We start from the raw sequence: 24478 nt of genomic DNA, 5'->3' as shown, positions 1-24478 counted from the left end.
GCTCCTACCTGGCACAGCTGGGGACACTGAACACTGCCCAAGGTTCCTGAATATAGTGTGGGGTGGGAGCACTGGGTAGCATAGGGCATGTATGGGATGTCAGAGACCCAAGCAAACAGGATGTTTCATGCTGGGGTTCACTCCTCTTCCATGGGAGTGAAGTGCTGCCAGTACCATAGTCTGCAGTGGAATTTGGCCCACCTTGTGCCCCCCAACTTGTTATTGACCCTAAGGAGGGAACCAGTAACAGAGCAGAGACCCCCATGGGGATCCCACAGCCCTGTTTGCCCTGGTTCTGCCATCTGTCAACCCATTTCATCTCAAACCAGCTCCCCTAGTTGTGCTGGGGTGTCAGGGGCTGCCCTCAGGGCAGAAACCTGGGCACAGGCTGGGGACCACACTGATAATAGTCCGAGTGGTGTTTGGTTTTTTCACTTGGTTTTTGTTTGTTTGTTATTATTTTTATTTTTGTCATGTGAATCACTGGCACTCTGGTGCTGCCCATCCATCCCTGGCCCCCCTCCAGCGCTCAGCCTCAGATCCCACCCAGCACCAACTGCTGCCCCCTGCTCCCACACTGCTGGGACAGGCCAGCCAGGGAACAGGGACACAGGGCCACCACCAGCTCAGCCAACACACTGCTGGGGCCGTTGGGGCCAACCCCACAATGGGAGCAAGGTCACTGTTGCTTTTTGGGGCAATTGTGGGGAATTGAGCCATGTGCTCTGGCACGACAGGGACCAGGCTGCAGCACTGTTACAGCCCAGCACTGCCCCTGGGACAGCTCTTTGTTTTCCTCCACGGGAACACACAGCCCCAGGCAGCAGGACATAGCCTGATCCCTGCCTGCTCTTCTGGAACCCTGAGCACACACAAGTCCAGGGGTGGTGCAGTTACACAGTCCAAAAAACACAGTAAGGGGAGAGAGGTGTCATGACCCTCCTGAAGCAGCTGCTTGCACATCCATGTGCACTGTGGCATGGGACAGCGGAGGCAGGCAGGAGGAGCTCAGCACCATGCCGGGGGCTGAGCCAGGCAGCAGCTGGTACCAGCACAGCTGATGCTACACAGAATTGGCAGGTGAATGCTTTGGAGGGAGCTGTGAATGCACTGGAGTGAGGGCACTGTTATGCAGAGCACAGCTTTTTACCACCCTGGGTCACAGCAGCACCAGTGACATATGGCTGCAAGAAGAAAGGAGCTGCTGGGCTGCTCGAGCAGTGTCCTGAGCCCCCAAAGCCAGTGATGGCTCCTGCCTGCTGGTAGCTGCCCAAAGGAGAAGGTCCCTGTGCCCAGAGGGACCGAGGCCAGCGGAGAAGGGGACTCCAAGTGGGCAGAATTTCACCAGCACACACTGTGGAGGAGAGCACAGCTCAGCATGTGGTTCAAGCAGTTGCACCTGAAATGCCCATGGCCTGATGAGCACCAAAGAGTTCACAGACTAACAGAGATCATCCCATTTCTCTGTGTTCAGTGTATGGGGGGCCGGTGGCTTTGCGAGCGACCTGCTGAGGTAAGGACCGAGGTTTGCCATGGAAAGCATGTCCCTGCAGTTACAGTGGGGTGACAGACAATAGGGGTTGGAGGCAGTCAGGGACTTGTTAAATCACATACAGTCATTCACACAGGCAGGCACAAACAAGCTCTTCTGTAAACTGGGTTCCAGGTGATCCCATGGATCATCAGCTGATCCCATGGCCAGTGCTGGATGTGGCATCCTTACATGTTCCCACGATATGTAACGTTGGTGAAGGTAGATGTGGCCTCTTTATATAAAGGATTGTGGGTCTGGAGGAAGAAAGATGAAACAGAGCATCATCACTTTGTGCTTGGCATCAGCATTTGTTCTGCTTAACATCTGAGGTAACTGAGGCACTGTCTCAGCATGGAGTAGTGGATCCCTGTCTCCACCCAAGGCTTGGGATAAGCAGTTTAATGGCTCCCCACAAGGTTTCATGGGGCAGAATAGGGAAAAGCTGCTGTGGAGGAAAGGAAAAGCAGCAGGAGCTCAGGAGGAGAGAGACCTTTTGAAAGAGCATCCCATCCCATCCCATCCCATCCCATCCCATCCCATCCCATCCCATCCCATCCCATCCCATCCCATCCCATCCCACACCATCCCTTCACTTTGTGGGGGGTTAGGGGATGGGGAAGAGGTGGGGGACAGGTATCAGTGCTGTCCCAGCCCCCTCCCTTGTGCTCGGGGTTCCTCAGTGCTTTCCAGCATCTTGTGGCAGGAGGGACCTCCTGCCTCACTCATGGGATGGAAACACTGCTGTGAGCAGTGAGTAAGGGGGTCATGCTGCTGACAAGTGCTTTGGATATGCTGGAGGGGTAAAAATAACCTAGGACATCTCCTATCACCTGTGCACAGCCCCTGGGACCGCAGCAGGCTCAGGGAAGGGTTGTCCTGGCTGGCAGTGTCACCTTGAGTCCTGCCTGGGACACTATCCCAGGCTTTGGAGAGGAATGGGACAAGCTGGCCCTTAAGGACCATGTCATGGGACAACAGACAGCAGCTGGGCTCTCATGCCAGGAGCACTGGGATCTGGATCCCTCAAGGCAGAGGCTGTGGGGTTTTGGGACTCCTGCCCAGCACACCCAATCCTGCTCCTCACCGTGTCCCACTTGGCCCTGGCCTTCTCCTCCTCGAAATGTGCGAACTCACGGCGGTCATGGATGGTGATGAGGAGCTTCCAGATGAGCAGAGCAGCAAGGCCGATGAGCAGGATGGCACCTGTCACCGAGAGCAGGACCACCAGGACGTCTGGCCCCTTTGGACAGTCTGGAGCAGAGAGGAGGGCAGGGTTGAGGGGAGCTCAGCACCCCCAGGGCAACTTAAAGCAGCTCTGGGGCTACCTGGCCATGTGTACGTGGAGCTCCTTTGGTCTCAGGAGGGCATCATCCTCCTCTGCCAGCAAGCAGGAGCCTCTACCCTGAGCACAGCATGCTCTGTGAAGGAGGATCCCATCCATGGGGCACCTGTGCCCAAATACTCAAGTACTTGTCTGTGGGGTGGGGGTCTGCACCCAAGCCTGGAGCTAGATCAGAGGCATCACAGGTCCCACCTGCAGTGGGGGATGACACCAGAGACCAAGTCCTTGTGCTCGTGAAGTTTGCCCCAAACCACCAGGCTACTGACACCCTCCCCAGCCTCTGGCTGTGTGTCAACACTGAATTGGCAAATGAGGGCAGGGAGATCCAGTGTGAGCGTCTGCAGCTCCTGCTCCCCCTGCACAGTGCCCTGGGCCATGTGGCCACCCCAGCCTTCGCCCTGCCTCTCCTCTCCCATCTGGCTGTGAGGCTGGGAAGTGTGGGCTGTACCCTGCCCATGGCAGACAGCTGCAGTGAGAGCTGGTGCCTGCCTTCCTGGTCCTGCTTCTGAGGGATCTGCAGCCACACAGCCCCAGGCTCAGCTGAGGTCAGTGGAGACCCCAGGGCTGCTGATGGGAGCCTCCTATCTGCTTCCCAAGAAAAATCACTCCCACAAAGTCAAACACAGGATGAGGGCGGTTGGAAGTTTGAACCCCCATCCTTGGTTTCAATGAGGGGATGAAATAACTTAGGAAATGTGATACCTGAGAGGCAGGAAATCATGGCCTGCTGGCAGTGAGCAGGGGACAAAGAAGTTCTTTAATCCCTCTCAGCCCCCAGCCATGGTGCCCCATGAGACTGGCTGGAGTGGGAGGTACAAAGGGAATGCAACATTCCCCCCCCTCCCCCAATCAGCACAGAAACCCAGCACAGTACATTCTGCAGTCTCCAGCCTAAGCATGGCAGCTGGGTCTTACCAGGCTCCTCGATGACATAGAGGATGGACTTGCCACTGGAGTCCTCGTAGTACTGGAACCTCATCACACAGTCATTCTCATCTTTATAGGTGCAGTTCACAGCATCCTTGCCCCTGTCACCTGTCAGAGGGAGATGCTCAGAGTCCTCATGCTGAGGGGTGCATACACACAGGGAAAGCATGTGGCATATGCAGCCCCCTGGGTTTCCACATATTAGGACAGGGGTTGGGTCTCCTCTTACTCAGTTCCTGCACCGTCTCAATCTCGTCACGGCACATGCGGCTGCAGGACTGCTGCTCTGCCAGCTTTCCTCGCTCAAACTTCTTGCATTCCACACAATCCCTGTAGAAGAGGAGGGAGGTACTATGAGCTTTTCCAGGCTCTCCTCAGGCAACTGTCACACCTTTCAGTTTCAGGTTGTGGAAATCACAGCAGTCCCAACCCTACTGGGCTGCAGATAGTGAGAGCTCCTGCCACCAGTGCTGCCAGCTCCATGATGGGATATGACCCTTCGCAGCTCTCTGCCAGCTCTCCTGCATTCCACTGAGTATGACCTATTCCAGCTGTCTGCCAGCCCACACTGAGGTATGACCTGTCCCAGTCCTCTGCCCTTTCTCACTTTTTGATGGTGCAGGCGTCTGGGCAGGTGGGGCACTTCTCGCAGGTGTCTCCGTAGGAGCCGGGCTGGGTGCACTCACAGCGGCCACACACGCAGGAGCCGTGGCCGCTGCACACCAGCCCGTTGCTGGACATGCAGGTGTCGGTGCGCGTGGTGCAGTTGCAGTAGTCTCCTGTCCAGTCTGAGTTGCACACACAGTCCCCACAGCTGCACTGCCCATGGCCTGGGGACAACCAAAAGGCATCAGAACTCTAAGTATCTCCACAGAGCCTGTTAGCAATTCCCCATATGGATGCCTATGACCCAGAGGTGCAACTCATTCCTCTGTGGGCACTGCAAGGCAGACCGGCCACCTGGGACAACTCCTTTGCTCTGTCCTTGGGATGGGAGAGTGCAAGGTGTGAGAAGCTCACACCAAACCCAGACCTTCACCATGTGCCCAACACTCCTCTTATCCCACCCAAGCAAGAACAAACTCCCACATTTCAGGATGAGCTGCCCCAGCTCCAGCAGCAGCAACTGGAGATGCTCTATCAGATCTGTCTCTGAGCAAGTCAAGTTCTTTCTGTGGCTTTGCATTTCAGATTGAATCCAGACATCTGGTCAAAGCCCCCAAGTCTGACTCCTTTCTCAGGCCTGGACCAGACAGGGAAAGCTGACTGCTGGGAAAAGCCCAGCACACGTTCACTGAGACTGGTTTAGTCAGACAGACAGACAGGCATGCTCAAATCCTGCCAAACACTGGAGCTATTTGGATTGTGGTTTATTTCAGCTCAAAGACCAGACACAGCAAGTGGTGGAAACCCTGTGGACCTGCAGGCGCTGACCTGTCCTGAGCCCTGAGCACAGTGGGAGGGACACGCTGGGAATGCTGCTCCCGGCAGGGGATCGGCTGGGCACTGTCCCAGCCATGCCCTTGGAGGCACCGGCATGTGAAATAAATGTATAACCCCATTAATGAGGAACTAGGGGTGAGTCACAGGAAAATAGTGCCACGCTGGGGGACAAGGCATGGAAACAGATGGGTAGGCTGGGGAGAAGTGGCTCAACAGGGTCAGAGAGTTCAGGTTAATTAACAGCCCACCCTGGCCAGGAGCAGCTCTTCATCATTTCCCTTCATCCACCCTGGGGACCTGCAGCCCCTGTTCAAACAGGAAGAGGCTCCTTAAGGACACTGACTACTCAGGGTGGGGGAAACCCAGCGTTTCCACCTCCTTTATCAGCAGGCTGTTAAGATAAAGGATCGGTCTGAGCAGCACAGAGGCAGTGTGAGCCATGAAGTTGGCCTGAGGGGCAGGTGGGATCTCAAAAACTCAATTTTTGGGACATCAGGAAACAAGAATCGAGTGTCATCTGGCCCCAGGTTTCACCTCATCCAGGCTGGGCTCCAGGAGTGGAATCAGCTTTGGCCACAGATGTTTTCCTGGGGATTTTGGGGATTTCAGCAGGGAAGTGGAGTCTTTTTCTGGCATTCTGTTAGTAGTCACCTATCCTGGGCTTACAGAGGGAGGCTAGGGTTAGGAATGGGAATGGCTACCCCTCTCCCATTCCCCCCTTAAATCAGTTTTGCGGTGCTCTGCTCTTGGAGACGATGTGCCACAGTTTCATGCCTCATTCCTATGCACTGTCATCCCTCTCACATCCCTTAAATACATGAGATGAGCAGAGCACTGCAATTCACTCAGACCTTCAGTGTTTACTGGAGATGTGGGCGGAAGGAACCTTAAATGAAGATTCCTGGTGGGTAAGAGGCCCTGGCATATCAGGACATTTGGAACTGCTGTTGGGATGGGGTTTCTGCGGGAGGGCTTCTTCCCTGGGAGAAGAACCAGAGAACCCAAGGACCTGGTCCTCGCTTTCCAGTACTGAGAGCAGCTGGACTGGAGAGGGGGAGTCTGGGAGCTTGTGGCAGAGATGAATATTAAGGAGGGGAGATGTTGTAAGGCCAGCAAGGAAGGAAGATTTGCTTCCCCCACTTTTGCCAATATGAAGTCTCCCAGAACTGGGTGGATGATAAAACCCACCTCTCCCCACCCTTCCCCCTCCACCCTAGGGTTTCCTCCTGCAGAGCAGCACTTCTGATGTGTTTGAGCTGTATGGTTCAAGCAAGGTCCCTGCTCTTTGCACCCCAGAGCTGCTTTGCTTGGTCCCCACCAGGCCTCCTTTTTAACCTTCTAGCCCATCCCCACTCCCCGCTCTCAGGCACAGGAGGTGATATCAGTGGCCAGAAAGGTAATAATTCCCCTTGCATAACTTCAGACCAGGGCTGGTGCAGGGAGATTCACGGCTGAACAAGTCAGAGGTGGGGACAACTCACAGGACAAGCCCCAAAATGACTGGCGTCCCCCTTGCCCAGGATCTCAGGGAGCTTAAACAGCCCCAAGCCCAGCACTCACCCGAGCACATCTGGCCCTTGAAGCGAACGCAGGAGAAGTCATCACACTCGCAGTACTTGCCCGTCACCTTCCCGAAGTCGCTGCTGTGGCACACGCACTGCCCGCAGATGCACTCGCCGCGCTGGCTGCACAGGGGCTGGCCCGGCCGGGGGCTGCAGTTGTCCTGCTGGGAGGGGTTGTACTCCTCCTCCGAGCACTCGCAGTGCGAGCCCAGGCGCCCGGGGTTGCAGCGGCACACGCCGCACTCCAGAGTGCCATTGCCATGGCTGCAGGAGGGGCTGCTGCTCTCGGCGTGGCTCTCACAGGAGCACTCGCAGTCGAAGTTCACCACCACCGTCAGGCTGTCCTTGAAGCCCACAGGTTTGATGGTGAAGGATTTCTGCTGCTCCTGGGGGCAGCCCCGCACTTTGGCCTCGATGCTGAAGCTCACCTGGAGGGCAAAGGTGTGTCTGGATGTCAGTACCTGCTCCAGTCCATGCCCCAGCTTAAGGAGCTCAGAAATGGGAGCCATCAGGTCTCTCTGGGCTCATCAGAGTTTATCAAAGCTGTCCCAGCACAATGTGGGCTAGATAATGTGCTTGCCACAGTAACCATGAAAATTTTAGGTTCAATATTAGAAAACATTTCTTCACTTAGAGGTTTGTCAGGTTCTGGCACTGGCTGCCCAGGGAAGAAGTAGAATCACTGTCCCTGGAAGTGTTCAAAAACCTGTAGATATGGTGCTCAGGGACATGGTTTAGTGGTGGACCTGTCAGAGATCAGTTAGTGGCTAGACTTGCTGGTCTCAGAGGGCTTTTCCAACCCAAATGATTCCATGTTTCCATGCCCTGTGGGCAGCAGCCCAGGCTGAGCTAGAGAGATCACAGAGTTTGCATCCAGCAGATTCAAAAAAGCATTCTCCTCCTTGCGCCCACCCTGCTGGACCTCTCTCTCTAGTGCTGAGATTCCAGGGTCCATGTCACCTGGGAGGTCGTGGGACAAGCAGATGGTGCTGGTGCAGAGCAACAGATGACCTGGCAGTGCTGCTACATAGAGGGGAGAAAAGCTAAGCCCATGAGTGGGATCCTCACCGTGTCCCCGATCTTGAGCCCCATGCAGGACTTGAGCCCAGGGATGACCTCGTCGTTGAGGCAGGTGGCATTGAAGGTCAGGGACAGCTCTTCAGGGAGGTCACGCACCTCCAGCTCCACTTTGGAGCGGATTTTCTAGGGAAGGAGAGAGGAATGATGAAGACACATCACAGGCTGGGCAGGGCAGCACCACAGTGATGCTCCCATGCACATGGGAAAGGAGCCAAGTGCCCCAAGTCTTTCTCAAGCCTCAGCTGTGTCATTCTCTACGGGGAAAAGTTTTCAAGACAGGAAAGGGCAGGCAGTGAACATAGTGATCTCCCACCCTCGGGGTGCCTGCACACATGGGTGGAGGCAGATGCTCACAGCTGTTCCAAGGAGGATGCTTGGGACTGGGGGAGCTGACAAATCTGTGGGTTGTTGGCAGTGGGAAGCAGTGGCTATTTTGTTATGAAGAGTGCTGTTGTGGGGCCATAACACTGCACACTCACCCCATAGGAGTCCACTATGAGCTGCAGGACATTGCTGGAGTCTCTGGACAAGGTGCCCACGGTTGTGCCTGGGATCAGCTCGCTGTAGTTCTGTAGGAATATCATAAACAAGGTCTGTTTGTTATGGGTAAATGTGCCATGGCTGGGTGAAACCCTGTCCAGGAACATGGGAGCTTTAATAGGACAGACCACCAAGCCATGTCCAGCCACCCATGGCCCACCAGACCCCCAGGAGGGTGGCTTTGCAGCTGGTACCTGGTAGAGGCCAACAACTGTATCTGTCACAGCAAAGATCAAGTTGATGTTCTTCTGTGAGAGTTTCTCAGTCATCAGGCCCAGAGAGGGATAGTCCTGGGGAAGAGGAGAGCTATAGCCTAGGAACATGTACACCCTCCCACCTTGGTCCCCATCATGCTCTCCAACCATGGCTGAAACACCTTTCCCATCCCATAGGGACCCAACAGGTGCTCTGGGCTCCACAACCCCATGCCTGGGTCAGGCTTTACCAGTGTGGTGGTGGCAGAGTAGAAATTATCCTTGTCAATGTGGCACTGGGCATCATTGGGCTGCACGATGCCAGCCAGCCGCCCGTCCAGTGCGATGTGGGTCTTGGCGTCCGTGGTGAAGACGAGCAGATGGGAAGCATCATTCCTCCAGCCAATTTTTTCCTGCAGTGAAAGGCAGCTCCCAGTCATGTGTCAGCATATGCTGAGGGCAGGCCCGTGTGCCAACACCCCACTGCTGCCTTTGTGCCAGGGGGTGACGGCTTGGCTGCAGAAGCCAACCTCTGCACAGGAAACCAAGGCAATTGCTCTGGCAGGGAAGTGCTGTGGGAGTGTGGAGTCTGGAAGGGGGGCGTGGGCTGCTTGTAGGTGAAAGATGAGTTTAACTGGTTAGAGTGTTAATCACCATGGTTAATGACTCAGGGATTCAAGATCTCCAGCAAAACCAAGGTGAAGGCACAGGAAGTGTTGTCCCTTCTGCACTGGTCACTGCAGGGCTGACATGGGATTGCTCTTGAGCACCTGCTCTGCTCCTCTCCCCTACCATGATCTCATGAGAGTCCTCCTCCTCCCTTGACTATTGGGCTGGAAATGTCTCACTTGAATGTTCACCTTCTCCAGAAATCAGTCATACAACTGTTGCAGTGTGTTGCAATTTCCTGTTTTAGACTTCCCAGTCCTTTCCCAGGTGTGGCAATACCTCTCTTCCCCTTACCCCTTGCCCCCTGCTGGGCTGTCAATCAGTCTTAACATTCCAGCAAGGCCATGTGTGGTTGGTCAGGTTCAAAGGATGCCCTTCAGGCCTGGGGTCATTGGCCTGTCTATGTGTCCCTCGTCCCCTGAGACCTTCCTCCTCCCACCTGGTTGGTGCTCACCTGTCCCTTCCCCTCCCCCTGTCCCTGGGCTTAAATTGAGCCCCGACCATGTGCTCGAGTATTCTGTTGGAGCTGTTACCAAGATTCAGATGTCTGTGACCATGGAATAAAACTCTGAGAGAATCCATCTCCTTTTCCTCTTCACCTTAGCCTTAAGCCCTTCCACCTGAGGTAAACTGAGTTTCTACAAGCCTGGGTTTGTTTCAGTGCCCAGGTGCAACATCCAGCCAGCCAAAGGTGTCTTACAACAACTCAACAAGGCTTATGATCATGTCTGGGAAGGATTGATTGGTCCCTGCCAACCCGCCTGGCCCAGCCTGGTGACCCTGTCCTGACGCCAGCCAGGCCTTCCTGCCCCTTACATCGCACACGGTGGCCTGGATGATGGCATCGAAGCCCCCCTCAGGAGCATCGCGGTTCCGGGAGACACTCTGCTTCCGCACCTCCTCGTTGAAGCGAGTCACCTCATCCGTGAGCGACAGGACGTGTTTGAACCCAAACATGGGCAGGCAGGTTTCCCCGATCCTGTAGGAGGAGAGCGCTCAGGGCACAGGGCTCATCGGGCTCTTCCAGCTCCCATCCCTGCCCTACAGCCATCCCACATCCCATGGTCCTGCCCAGGATGTGCTGGAGGGAACCAGTGCTGCCCAGGAGCCTGAGGCTGGTGAAGAACCTTTTAAATAAAATTAATGATGTAGGGATGCTGGGCTCAGGTCAGCTCCCAGCCTCAGTCCTGCTGGGATTTTTAGGAGTCATTTTCTTCCAGCCTCAACATTTCTTTTGAAAACATGATGCAAATTTTTTCCCTCAAGAGCATTCCCTTGATAATGATATTTCTAATTTAGACCTGCTCCTCCTCCCTGTGTCAGCAGAACACAGATTGCACTGAGGTTTAAACACTGTCCAGAATCAGGCACCCACTTTCTCCACTCCCCTCTTTTCCTCCCAGGCTCAATGTCACTTCTCTGCCTACCCCCCTCCTAGTAGCACAGCGGAACAGGGAATGGCAATGAATTCAGTTCCTAATACCTCTGCCATTCCTTCTTCCTCACACTCTTTCCCTTTTCCAGCCTGTTGTCCTTCCTTTGGGAGACAATCTTTCAAGAACCTCTCAAACACAGGTCCTTTCTATGAGTTCTTCACCAACTCATGTGGGTTTCCAGCCACATTGTAGTGGTGTCCCATCAACTTCTGGCCCTTACAGGACTCCCTCAACCTGGACTTACTCATAGCAAGGGTTCTTGATGGCTTCTGGAGGAGATATGTACATGTAGGGGGAAATGGGTTTGTCCACAAAGGCCCCAAAGCCGATGCGTAGGTTGCTGGTGAGCTTACGCATCTCACTGGCCAGTTTTGTGCCCAGGTTCTGGATGTTCCTCAGATCATCCTTCATTGAGTTAGACAGGTCCATGAGGTAGTAGATGTCCACAGGGTAATCTTCCACTTGACGCACTTGCACATGAAAGACCTGGGAGTCATCTGCAAAGTCACAGGGCAGTGGAGTGAGATCTCGCCTCCTGGCAGGGGGAGGGGGGCTCACCACAGGATTAGGGGGGAGGGATCAGCAGGAACCCAAGGGGATGGTTAAAGCTTTTAGGAGGAGAACATTACCCTTAGACAGAAGGGCAAAGCCCTTAGTCAGGTGCTTGCATAGGAGATGCGCTGTGTACCCCCTGGAAGTGTCCAAGGCCAGGTTGGATTGAACTTGGAGCAACCTGGGATAGTGGAAAGTGTCCCTGCCCATGGCAGGAAGTGGAACAGCATCATCTTCAAGGTTCCTTCCAATCCCAAAACCGTTCTGGAATTCTATGGCAGATGGGGGTTATGTCTCCTGTTCTCCTAAACTCTCAGTGCTGGGACATGAGCAGATCTTCCTGTCCAGGGTTGACCTCTCAAGATATCCTACAGGAACAGCTGGATGGAGCGAGGGAAACCCCCAGCGTGTGGGCAGCAGGTCTTAAAGGGATCACAAGGCAGGCTGCAAGACTTCTTCGGACTTCTCTGAGCTTCCAAGGACTCTGATCATTTTCTGCTCCCTCCCCTATCCCCGTTCCTTTCCTCTCCTCTTGGCTCTCCCAGCCCCTTCTGAGAAAATTTTGGTGAAACATTTTCCATTGAAACAAAAACCTTCTTAGAAAGAAACTTCTGAGAAACATCCCAGTTTTGATGACTTTTGCACATATAAAAAAAAAAAGCTGAAAACACTTAGGGTTGACTTTTTCTTTCTCCCTTTTTAAGAGACACAGGTCCTTTCTTCTGATTTTTGAAAGGGTTTCTTTGAAACACAACCCAGGGCACAGCTGCAGCCTTGTCAGAACACCTCACATGTTGAGAAGAAAAGGCCTTAACTGAGCTTAAATTATTATTGTTTTCACATTTCTGTCTAAATCTGCATGCCATGTTCTTTCAGGATGAAGAAAGTTTCAAAATTTATGACAGCCCGAAAAGCTCCATCCCCTCTCCAGCTGTGCTGGGAGCCAGGGGTCCCATTTTTGTGCTTAGAAAGCAGCTGCTTGTCCTCATTGAGCTGAAACCATGAGGATTCTGAGCTTGTGGAACATGAGCTGTGACCTGACCTGCTTGTATCCTTTGTGATTTGGTATTGGTTCATGAGTCAAGGCAGATGACTTATGCCAAACCTTCTTGGTTTGGCAGAGATGGTATCAAGCTGGGGGTCTCTCCTCTTTATTCCAAGGAACAGGGATTTACAGCACTCAGAGCAGCATACTCACCTTCCTCCTGACAGCAACCTCTAGAACTAGAGAACAAGGGCACTTAGAAGCTCCATGTCCTGATTGTGTGGGGATTCCTCTGCCTGCCGTCCTTGCAATGGGGCAGGACTCCAGGGATGTGCACAGAGGCCATGTGCCCTATAGTTTTGTCTCCTGCCTCGCACCCTTGAAACTCCTGGATGCTGGCAAAGGACCAGAGCAGTTAATTGGCTCCAGCCTGCCTGGCTGAGCAGAGCAGAGCCTGGGATATTACAGGGATCTTGTGGCAGCTCCGCGACTTGTTAGATATGAGCTGACTTCCACTCAGGCATTCTGAGCACAGCAGCAGTGCCTCAGGTCTGAACAGCTTTATGAAATACCCCATTGTTTAAGTCACATCCTATCCTGCCCCTCAAATACCTCAGGACTGAGGCAAGAGAACAAACACAGCTATCAGAGAGCTCAGCTGCCCACCAGAGATGTTCTGGAGGATTCTGTGCCGCTGGCATCCTGGCCTTGGCCCTGAAGGACATGAGGCCACCCTGGCCAGTGAGGCAGAGCGATGGCTCACTCAGTGCCTGAGCCCTTTAGGTTATTCCCTTCCTACAGCAATCTGGGGGCTCTTACCTGGCCGCAGGTTCAGCTGTATCCTCTGGGGGCTCATCTGGGTGGTGGCAGAGCCTCCCGAGCCCTTGTTGCTGAGGGGCCGGGCCTCCAGGATGGTGACTCTGCTGCTGGGGAACTCGATGTGCTCCTGCCTGCAGCCGTGGTGCAGGAGGTTGGCGTGCAGGTCACAGCGAGGGCTCGACTGTGCCCAGACCTGTGGGGCAGAGACACATCAGGAGCCTCCCAGGACTCTGCTGGGAGAAGGAGAAAGGCCTCACCTTTTCCCTGGAGAAGCCCTGCTTTGTCACACCTAACTCCAGAAAAGGATCAAAGGCTTCTTGGGGCACATGGTCTCTTGCCTGAGGAAGGCCGCAGACAGATGGGATTTGGGATCAGCAACTCCTGCTGGAGCAGCTCCTGCAGGAGCCCATTAGCCCTTGCCAGGGAATGATGGATAACACAGCCCTGCCAACCTACTCCTGACTCCTAGCAGCTGGAGCCTTAGGTCTGGGTTTTGGCAGAGCTCAAAGGAAATCCTGTCTCTCTGGGATGGCTAGAGGAGGGTGTGGCAGGATGTGAACATGGCAAGCTGGGTAGAGGCAGTGTGGGACTTTTAAAATTATTTATTACTTTGAAAAAAGACAAATCACCTTTCCCCCCATTTCTCCAACATGGGCCCTTAGAAATCCTGCCATGAGCAAGAAGTGTGTCCACTGTGGGCGAGCTCATTGCACAGAGCAGTGCTCAGTTCCTGTCTGGAAGTGGATCAGACTTATCTCCAGCTCTCCAGCTTCCTAATGGATGGAGCCGACTGGGGAAGGGAGCACCAAAAAAGGAAAGAAAGATTCCAAAGGCACTGGGGCTGTGGGAGAAGCCTTGAAGAGCCTGTCAGGGGTAGGAAGCACAAAGTGTGGAGTCATGGTGAGCTCCAGCCTTGTCCCTCCTTTCCTAGAAAGCTTCTGGTTCCTTGTCCTTATCACAGAACATTCAGGAGGGTCCTTACTCCTTTGGTTGCTTATGAAGACAAGTATAGGAAGAATTTATCTCCCAGCCCAATACTGCTGTGATCTGCTGCCTCATGCTTCTGCTCAGGGAGCACCCATCCTGCCCTCCAAAGGGATTCTTTATCTCCCTCCCTCAGCCCAAATCTTTCTGTATTAGAGTCTTCCAGCAGAGCACCACCACAGCCTCTTCCTGCAGCAAAGGGAGGTGGCACAAGTCCTGGTGGGGCTGGTTCAGTGCCCTCCCTGCTCCTGGAATGCTGGAATCCACTGCTGAGCTTTCTAGTGCTAGAGGAGTTCCCATGCAGGATATCAACTGCCCTGAATTGGGTTCAGGCTGGTTGAACCCAGGGATGAATTTGTATGCTTTATGCAAACGAGTAGGAAAACACAAATGGTGTCAGGAGGCCCTGGCTGGCCCACAGCCCTCTGGAAACTGTGGCCAAGCAACAGCCAAAAAATACATCAGCAGGCGTGCTCCTACCCTGCTCCGCCTGGGCAGTGTGCTGGCAGAGAGGAGGACGAGTCATCCCTCCAAATCATCTCCCTCACACCCACCCAGCCATAAGCTTACTCCACAGAGCTCCCTCCTGTGGGAAGGGGTGGCTGGTTCACCCCAGATCCCATCAATCATCATGTACATTCCTGTCCCAGTCAGGGAAATCACTGGAAAAATATGTGGGCAAAAATCATGCTGGGCAGGCCATGGTGCTCAGAGATACCTGGGGATCGTAGGGAGCTGCCAGGACCTCAGAGGCCTCATGGCACCTTATGGGATTAGCAGCATCAATCCTGCTGTGAGATTTCCATGGAGAAACTGTTTAACCCCAGGGCTGCACCTTCCCCTTTCTTTGGAGTCCTAAATATAGTGATTGACTGAAGACTTACAGGAGCCTCCCCAACAACAAAAACTACCAAAAAAGTGGGACATTTGGCTACAAGGCCCTGGCAGCCCCCAGTCTGTTTTAGACCCTGGGCTGACACAAAACCTGGGGCACAGCCCTAGTTAGGAGTGACCTGGAGGCAGCCCAAGCTTGCTGGTGACAAGCTCACAGCATAGGGATTTCATCCATGAGAAACCCATTCCCTGTCAGCACAGCCCTGATGGCACCAGCTCCCTACAGGGAGGTGTGTGCACCCTCCCCATCCCAGCCATCCCAGAGATTCTCACCAGCTCTCCCTGCCCTATCCCACTGCAGAGTGGACATCTGCTCACACTCCCTTCAGAAAGGGAAACCTGATTATTTTATCCCAATCACTGCCTCCAGAGCTGATTAGTGAGGGTGGGGGCAGGCAGGGCTCTGGCAGGGCCAGTTCCATCCCTGAGCTCCCAGGGTGGAAGCCTGTGGGGATTTGCATATTCCCCAGGGCATCTCTGTTTTCATCTTGGACACAACCACATGCAGCATCAGCTTCTCTACAGGACAGCTCTTGGAAGTGCTCAGAGCACAGACATCTCCACAAATTAAGCTAAAACCTTCCAGCAGCTTTTCTGAAATCCAAATCTGGTCCAGTCTAGCCTCCAAGAGACCCAGAGTGGGTGACATTTTGGGTGGGTGAGACCCTGAAGGATCTGCCACAACAATCTCCAAAGGGATTTTAGAGATTTGTCTCAGTGTTACAGCTTGGCTGGCTTTTTCCAAAAAAGCAGATGAGAACATGTATTTGTTGGTAAGAGTGGTCAAGGTTTCTGAAAAATAAATAAAACTCAACTCTGCTCTGCATCAATGCTCAGCGGGGTCAGTGATCACAAGAAACCACAATGAAATGCTTCTCCAATACAAAACCAGGACAGAGCAGGAGTAAATCATCACCACAGGCTCCTTGGGAAGGCAGTGTGAGTGGAAAAGGGCTGTAGTGGGAGCAGAAGGAGCACAAATATGGGCACTGTCCCTTTAAAAACGGGGGGGGGGTATCAGAACCCTCCCCCACCCTAGGGAAATTAAACAAACCCACAGAAAAAACCCTCATTTGCTAAATTAAGACAACGTGGTCCAGATGTTGGAGGCAGAGCTGATGAGCACAGAGCACAGCCCAGCTCTCCGGGGGCTGGGTCTAGCAGCAGGACGGCTCCCTCACTTGCCCGGCAGCACAGCTCACAGCAGCACTGGAAATATTTCCTTTTTTGGAAACCTTTGCTGTTCTGGAGGAAAAAACCCCATCACGGCTCCCTCTGCACCATCAAGCCACCAGTGCAGCGCAGGATCAGCGGCTGGGAAGGAAGAGCCCGGCCCATTCCCCTCGGAGGGGGGATGGAGAGGGAAGCCAGGCCCCTTATCAAGCTGCATGTTTCAGCCACTCCTTGCGGGAGATAAGATGGGCACAAACATCTTTATTAACACCACACCCAAGGATCAGATCTGATGGGCACAGCAAGCCAGAGGCCTCCCCTCTGGATTTGCATTGATCCTAAAGCATTAGACAATTGCTGGCATGATCCAGCAGCCCCAGGTCCTTTCCAAGTCCCAGCGGCATTATGGGCACAGCTGCAGCTGATAGAAGTGGGTCTTCAAGGACAGAGAAGGAGAAAGCAAGGAAAGCCTTTAAGGTTTCATCACCTCTCCCCATCCTCATCACCTCCCTTGGCTCTGCCCTGGGGCTCCTCTCCCATCCCCTCGGGAAACTCCCTCCTCTTACCCAATGGATCAACCCCCAGGGCAGCATTTTTGGAGGGCAACGTGGCAGAGCTGCTCGGCTCTCACCTACCCAAACAGGATGATTTGAGAGCCACAGCTCAGCACTCCCATCCACTTCACCTTAGTAACCAAAAACAGGTACCTTGTCTTCTTCCTTTATTTCTAATGAAAAAGGTTTTAAACCCCAGCCTTTAACTTCTGATGAGTATTTTCAGTTCCTCCTAGCAAGCCTTCCAGGCCCCTTCCCTTTTCCCCCCTTCCAGGAATTAGGCTCCTTCAGTCAGTGCTTTACAACAGGTTTCCAAGAAGCAAACCAAAAGTAAAACAAGTTTTCAAATGTACATTATTTGAAAGATAAAGTGAATTCCTAGTGGAAACACCAACATTTCCCAGCCAGCTCAATGTAGCTCCCACCAACACACCCAGAGAAGGGGCATATTTTTGGAGCAGGGCAGAAAGCGGTGCCCACTGACCAAGTGCCTTGAGCTGAGGTTCTGAACCAGGTGCCACCAAGGGATCTGTTTAGATACAGTGGGAACAGATGGAGACTGAGCTTGTGGCTGTAACCTACACTTATCCCAAAGGTTCCTCCCTTCCTTTAGATCCCCTGCCGTTCTCAGGGCCCTGCTCAGCTCTTACCTCAGCAGAGCACCAGGCACAGAGGGGGCTGACAGCCAGGCACTGCTTGCAGGAGTTCACCCCACGGGTGGTGCAGATGTTGCCCCCTGAAACAGCAAAACAGAGCAATTACAGCCCACAGAACCCAAACTCACACGTGTGCTCAGCCACCAGCTTCTGAGCAGCCAGAGCCCCACCAAGGCCCTTCTCTATCTCTTTTCCCACCTGCAAACCCTGGATGTTGTCTCCTTGCTCTCTCTAGCCTGGCATGAGCTGGGCTTCATCTTGCCCATGGCTGAGCATCATTCCCTACCTGCCAGCTCCTCAACAGGTCCTCTCACCCTTGCAGCATCACATGGGTGTTGGAGTGAAGCCCCCTGGCAGGGAGTTAATGCATCCTTGCAGACACTCCTGCAGATGCTTTGGGGCAGCAGGGGTGGAAAGGATTAATTCCCAAGGGTACACAGTGACACCCATAGCCCTGCCAGGAATTGTCCGCCTCTTCCCATCACCTTGATCCAGGGTGTTGTTGACACCTTGAGCAGACACTAAACTCAGTGGCTGGTTTTGGCTCAGCTTCAAATCCAGGGAAAGGAGGGGAGTGAAAGGGCACAAGTCCAGAAATGTGCTGGTGGTGGTTGGCACTAATGTCCCAGGAAAGCCTGGGCTCTGTCAGTGGCTGTGGGGACTCTGGGAGATACCTGCTGCTACCAGTCCTGAAGGTCAGAGGCTGGTGAGCCTTTGGGGGAGAACCAAAGGCTATAAAATGCCTGTGGAGTCCAGGGGCAGGAGGAGCTCCTCTGACACAGCCCTGCGGTTCCTGCTGCCAACGGCCGGTGTGACAAGTGGCTGGGACAGCGCTGCCTGGTGTCACCCTTGGCTCCTCCTCCCTCTCGGGCACAAACATCTTGGCAGCTTAAGGATTCCCTGGGCAGAGAAAACTGCAGCCAAGTACCCACTTGGCTGGGACATGCTGCAGCCTGGGGAGCCTGGGGGATGCTGGCGGGGAGCAGTGGGCACCAGGGCCTCCCCTCTGCCCTGTGTGCCCCCATGGTTGCCCAAGGCTGTCTGAGAAGTGTCTCACAACCACAGGAAATGGAACACAAAGCAGAAAGAGGAAATGGTGAAACAACATCATCAGATCTTTGAGCAGAACCACAACCACAGCACCGTGCACTCCTGGCATGTAGCCAGGGAGTGTACACACGTGTTCACACCTGTGTGTGTATTTGAGGGTGGTGTCCCAGGCTGTGCCTGTCCCAGGGGCCAGCAGCTGCTTGGGGATGTGCCCCAGAGCATCCCCATCACACCTCTGACACCTGCAGCTCCCACTTGTCCCAGACTAAACTAAAAGCTGAGCCCAAGTGCTTGCTTAGCACCAGTTTTGGGGCAGCACCCACGGCCAGAGCTCTCATCATAACCTGAAATACTCAGCTCCATGTGGGAATGGGACAGATTTTAAATGTAACATTGCCCAGAAGAGTGACAAGTTAGTCTCCAGTGCTTCCTGCACCTCAGCAAGGTGCCAGCAGCAGTGCTGATCCTTGGGTGGACAGGGCTAGGAAGAGGGAAGGCAAAGGGCTTTCTGAAACAACGACACCACCTCCCTGGCTCCTGCCGTGTCCATGTGAAATCCCTCCTGCCCTGCCAAGTGCCAGTGGCTGCAGCCAGAGCATGTGCCATGGATTTGTGCTGTGCCGTGCAGCTGGGAGCCAGCTCAGCCCGCGGGGAGGCAGGGAGGCACTGCCCAGACAGCCCTGGCAGCTCCAGGTGCTCTGGACTAAATGCTCAGAGCTGCCAACCCCGGGGCCACTTGCCCAAACACAGAAACAGCATCCAAATCTGCAGGGGAGCCCTGGTGCTTTGATATGGCAGCCCTTCGTTCAGGGACAGGGAGAGTGCCAAGGACCCACCTGCCACAAGCCAGGGCTATCCCTGCTTTCCACTCCCACATCCCTCATGTAGTGGCCATGTCCAGCTGCTGGCTTATAACTGTGGTTGTTCAGCTCTGCTCAGGCAGATACAGCACTAAGTGCCACCAGGATCACTCCTGGTCCAGGCTCCTGTTCAGTGCCAGGGTGGGTTTTGTCCCCTCATGGTGCGTTTTATCTGGTTTAGTCACTTGGCCCTGCCCCAGCACCCACCTTGCTGGGGAAGGGCAGAGCTGACAAGGCCTCCATGAGGGCTCTGGGACATGAGACTCACCAGTCCAAATCATTCCTCAAGCAGGTTTTCCCTGTGACTTGACACAGTTCCTCAGCCACTCCCTGCCGCAGTTTCCCCTGCCTCTCAATGAGACCAGGTTCCACTAAACTCCATGTGGAGGATTCCAGGGTTATGTCTGCTGGCAGAGCCCCAGGGTGCCTCCTCATGCCATGAAATCTGATCCTGAGGCTAAGGAGCCCCAGGACCCTCTGAGCTCAGCTGCTCCTCACCATTTGGAGCAGTGGTTTCCTTTCCTCTTGTTCTGCTGCCACCCCAAAGCCCAGGGGTCCTTTATCTGGCGTCCCCTTTCTTTGCTGGGGATGCAAATCCAGTCTTCTGGTGGATTTTGGAATGAGGGCCACAGACCTAGGCAGAGCACGGTCATGGCTGGGGAGCTGCACACGGGATCAGGTGGAGCTACAGCTGGGAAGTCCCTGTGGGAGGGATGCTGCCATTCCCAAGGCTGCCCTGGGGTCTCATGTCACATCATGCCACCGTGCATTGCTGGTGGCTTTGCCTGGAGGGTCTCTGGAGGTCTGGATCTGCTCCCAGACACACACAGCCCTGTGGTCCCTATGATGTCCAACACTCCATGACCAAGGCACTTTCCTGGGGATGGAGAACCCTTCCCTTCCTTGGAACAAATCTCCAGCACTGTGCAGGGCCATTCTTGGCTGCATTTCCATGGGGCTGGATGGAGCAGGGCCTGGGCAGTTATGACCATCCAAACATGAGGCTGGTCCTGCTGTGAGCAAGCAACTGCACACCCCCACCATGGGAAAATGTTCCTTTTTTGGCATTCCCAGCACTGGCTGCATGGCTGGATGCAGGGATGCAGTGTTGGAAGAGTTTTGTGGGAGCAGGGACCTTGTGAGGATATGGGAACAAAAGCACAGATGGGCGGAAGTGGAGGATGTGGAGGAGGTGAAGAATGTGAAAGATGGGGAGGATGCTGCAGCTGGAGTCCTTCCCAAACTCAGACACTACCTGGCTGTGGGCCGGTCAACACCATCCCAATACAGCCTATACTAGCAAATTATGTGGTTTTTAGTGACTTTTTTTTTCCATCTTTGGAGCTTTTCTCCCTAGCCATAAAAACTAATAAACCCAAGTACAAAACCTGCATTTTTAAATTATGATAGCAGCTGCTCTCACACAATGAGCTGATCCTAAAGACTCCAGTTTATGAAAAAAAAAAAGCAGTCCTGAAATAGAAGGAAATGGGAGATAAACTGCTCATGATGATGAGAACCACCACCTGGGGCTGGGCAGAGCCGTGGTCCTGAGAGAGATAAAAGCAGGGAATCCCAGACTGGTTTGGATTGGAAGTGACCTTAAAGCCCATCCAGTTCCACTCCTGCCACCTTCCACTAGACCAGGTCACTCCAAGCACCATCCAGCCTGGGACTGAATTTAGGGAATTCAAGGAAATTCCCAGACGTTCCATGTCTCTGAAACACCCCAGACGTCTGTGGCTCAGCGTCACCCTGTCCTGACGGAAGAAAATTACTCAGTCCCAGTCTGCAACCAGAGTAACCTCCAAGTGGTGCAGGAGCAGCCACGCTTTGTTTTCCCCCTTTGCCAAACTGAGCAAGAATGAGCACAGAGAAAAGCTGATAAAGACATTTGAGGAAACTTGATAAAGGTACAAACCACATCCTCTCCAGCCTTTCCCTTGACTACGTGATAAGGACATGGGTTTTCTTGGCAGATCCCCACCCTACCATTCTGGGGGTGTTTCTTCTTTCAAGCCTCTCCCTTCCTGCCAGCATCTTCCTGGGTATGGGATGCCCCAAACCGAGCACAGGCACCAGAGATATGTGCAAATTGCAGCTCTATGAACTCAAACTCTTGCAGGGGTTATCCCATGTCCTGTACTAATGACAGCTCCATCCGGCAGCAGATCAGAGCCTCAGGCAGTTCCTGGGAATTCAGTAAAGTCTGGAATTTTTTAGACAGAACAATATTGCCCCAAACCCCAAGTCTGGCTGTGAAAACAATGTGACTGATTTATAAATCACCATACTGCAGTTTCTAGATTTCCCTTGAGGCCTAGTCACTAGGAACACACCTGGGGAGGAGATAATACTTTTCCAGGCTTTTTTGTACTTCTGACATTGGAAAACTTTTTAAAGATACAAACTACATTTATCCTGAGATCATATGATGCCAGAAATCAGATTTCTTAAAGAAAAGCATAAAAAAAACCACAGGAAAAATAACACAGGACAGCAATGTTGACATAAATGCCCCCCGCCCTCCCCCCCCCCCCCCCTTAAAATGTACTGACACAGGAAGGAATTACCTGACGTGATTTCTCCAAGGGAATTTTCTGTTTATAAAGGACGAAGCCCAAGTCACACCCCAGTCCTTGCATTACAAACCAGTAACCAGAGCCAAACACAGAGTAGGTAGATCCAGTAAGATCTACCACATCCAGTACGAATAACCACAAAAGTATGTACGCCTTGACCCTGTAACATCCCTGAGAAGTTCCCAGCCCCGACCCAGACGAAGCCCGGCCGGCCTGAGCGGCGCTTCCTAAGCGGGAACGCGCTGCAGCTCAGGCTGCCGGCTCCTTTTCCCGTGAAATCACAGACCCTGGGAATGCAGAAAGTCCTGGGGTTTGTAGAAGCAACAGGCAACATCTTCACTAAACGGTTATAAACAGCGACAGAGTGAACCTACCCCAGGTGCCGGCAGCGCAGAGGAGGAGGATGCCGAGGCTCACGGAGCGCGGATCCATCTCTGAGCCCCGGGCTGGGGGCTCTGCTCGGAGCGGCCCCTCAGGAGCGATGGGCAGCGCTCGGGAGTCGCTGCAGGCTTTCGGCGGCTGAGGCGATGAATCACAGGGCTGGGAGAGTGACACACATGGCCGGAGGAAACTGCAGCCTCGTCACTTCGGAGTCCGGAGTGTCCCCGCCCGCTCCGCCGCCAGCTCCTGATGAGGTTTGCACTCTCTCGGCTTAAACAAGGACCTCATAAACCCTGGCAGCGAGTCCTCCCTCGGCGCTGCTGACCTGCAGCCCCGGGGCTCGTAACAGGCTCTTTCCCATAGGCTCTTCCGCCTGGCTTTAATTCCTTACAAAACCTTGCTCGCTCCTTCCTTTTATTAACTCTTGAAAGGCAGCTGGTTTTAAACCCCGTCTGAGCTGCTGGAGTTCAAGGATTTAAGGAGAAATAGAGCAAATGCACACTGTTATGGAAGTGTGTGTTCTCAGTTCCCTCACCAGAGAGGGAATATCCCGGCTAAAGCAGAGCTGGAATTGAGGAAGCAGGAAGCACAGCTGATGGAACCAGCAGTTTGGATACAAACCTGGACATCTCAAAGCGAGGGAAGCTCAGCCTGGGGTCATATAATTTGGACCTGATTTTCTTCTCGCTTGTACTGTTTTTTCTTTTTGTGTCCTCGGGAATTGAATCCTGTGCTGAACAAATCCAGGGATTGGGATCTGCATAGGGACTGCACCCATTGAAACATAAGAACTGCCTCTGGGTGTCTCTCAAAGGTGTTTTATAAACCTCTTGTTCCCCTGCAGTACCAGGGTCGTAGTCAGAACTGGGGAAACTGAGGCACTTGGAATTCACATTGGGAGCAAAAGAGAGAGAGGGGCTGGAGTAATTTCCCTGGGATGCTCTCTCCCACTGGGTGACAGGGGTTGGGGACAACAATGACACAGCCCTGGGTCAAGACAACCCAGCACACAGAAATTCCAAGGTGTGGAATACAAGTTTTTGTGAGCACCAAGAGCTGCAGCCACATCCTGGAGATGCTGGAGGCTACAGATGCCCAGAGCTGTACAAGAGCCACAGCCTCATGCTGGGAGATGGGATAACAGCACTTGTCCCAGACCTGGCAGCTGTCCAGAAGAGGTAACAGTTTTTGTGAAAATGAGGTAGAATGCAGACTCTTCCTCAGGACCTGGGGACTTTTCCTTGGCTTTAAAAGAAGTTTTGGTGCCTCTTTGCTTCTCCACACTGCCCCACCAATCTTGAGGATCCTGCCGTCCTCCTCTGTGGGGATCATTGTCCACCTGGGATCCAACTCCCTTCCTAGGGCTTGTTAATGAAGATTTGGCAAGGGGCACTAGGAGAAGCCCATCAACCCTCATGCAGTATCAAATAGGGCTGTACCTTAGCTGAGACATCAATACAAACCCCAAACCTGTTTTTGGGCATCTCTAGTCTTGCCCTGCTTCAGATCCTGGAGCCATATCTCACTGCAGATCCCATTAGCCAGTTTTAGGGCATCCAAATTCCTTATTTTCCTGCCTGGACATGCTGCCTATATGGCCTTTCCCATCATGTGGGGCTTTCTGCCCACATGGTTGCCTGTCCCCATGTGCTGCGCTGTGTCATCCTGTGACTGTGTCTGAGTGTTTCATGGAAAGGAAGATTAGTCTTAACTGTCTAGAGAGGACTATGGCATCTGTTTGGCTCTGCACACCCCCAGACCCAACCTGCCATCCATGTCCCAGGCCCTCTTCACCAGGGACTCATCCTGCCCAGCTCCTGGCTACCCAAACTGTCAAGTGCTGCTGCACCCAAAGGACATGTTGCTCTGTGTGTCCTGGAATCCCAGGATGGACTGTGACACTTTCAGCATGGTGCGAAAACGCTAAAGAAAAAGGAAGAAGTCACAAAATTAACCATTTGACCTGCCTTCACCTTCCTTGTCTCAGGACAAGGATGGAATGAACTCAATCCAAGATGTTTAGGTGGAATTTCCTTGCAAACTGCAAGAAGGTGCTGCTTGTCCTAAAAGCATTGCGATGTGAATGTCCCATCCCTGGCAGTGTTCAAGGACAGTTTGGACAGGTCTAGCAGAAGATGTCCTTGCCTGTGACAGGGTGTTAGAATGACTTAAGGTTCTTTCCAACTGAAACCATTCCAAGATTCCACAATGTTACCTCCAGGCACTGCACAACAGGCAGCGGGATGCTCCAGATTTTGGGA

At 53.5% G+C, this 24478-nt stretch overlaps 1 protein-coding gene across 1 annotated transcript; it reads right to left on the bottom strand.

The window, feature by feature from the left end:
* Positions 1-1580: 1580 nt before the first annotated feature.
* ITGB3 (integrin subunit beta 3) lies at positions 1581-22790 on the bottom strand. The gene is made up of 15 exons (XM_005495051.4): positions 22211-22790; positions 17339-17424; positions 13084-13276; positions 10972-11224; positions 10108-10270; positions 8874-9035; positions 8623-8718; positions 8368-8457; positions 7877-8011; positions 6807-7236; positions 4411-4633; positions 4033-4133; positions 3792-3911; positions 2619-2785; positions 1581-1788 (listed from the first exon to the last, which is right to left on the bottom strand). The coding sequence occupies exons 1-15, from the start codon at positions 22266-22268 to the stop codon at positions 1720-1722; spliced, it is 2346 nt and encodes a 781-aa protein (XP_005495108.1). The 5' UTR covers positions 22269-22790; the 3' UTR covers positions 1581-1719.
* Positions 22791-24478: the final 1688 nt, after the last annotated feature.

This window comes from Zonotrichia albicollis, chromosome 23 (assembly GCF_047830755.1).
Source record: "Zonotrichia albicollis isolate bZonAlb1 chromosome 23, bZonAlb1.hap1, whole genome shotgun sequence".
Lineage (NCBI taxonomy): Eukaryota > Metazoa > Chordata > Aves > Passeriformes > Passerellidae > Zonotrichia > Zonotrichia albicollis.
Note: the sequence above shows the minus strand (reverse complement) of the source record. Positions and strands in the feature narration are given on the sequence as shown.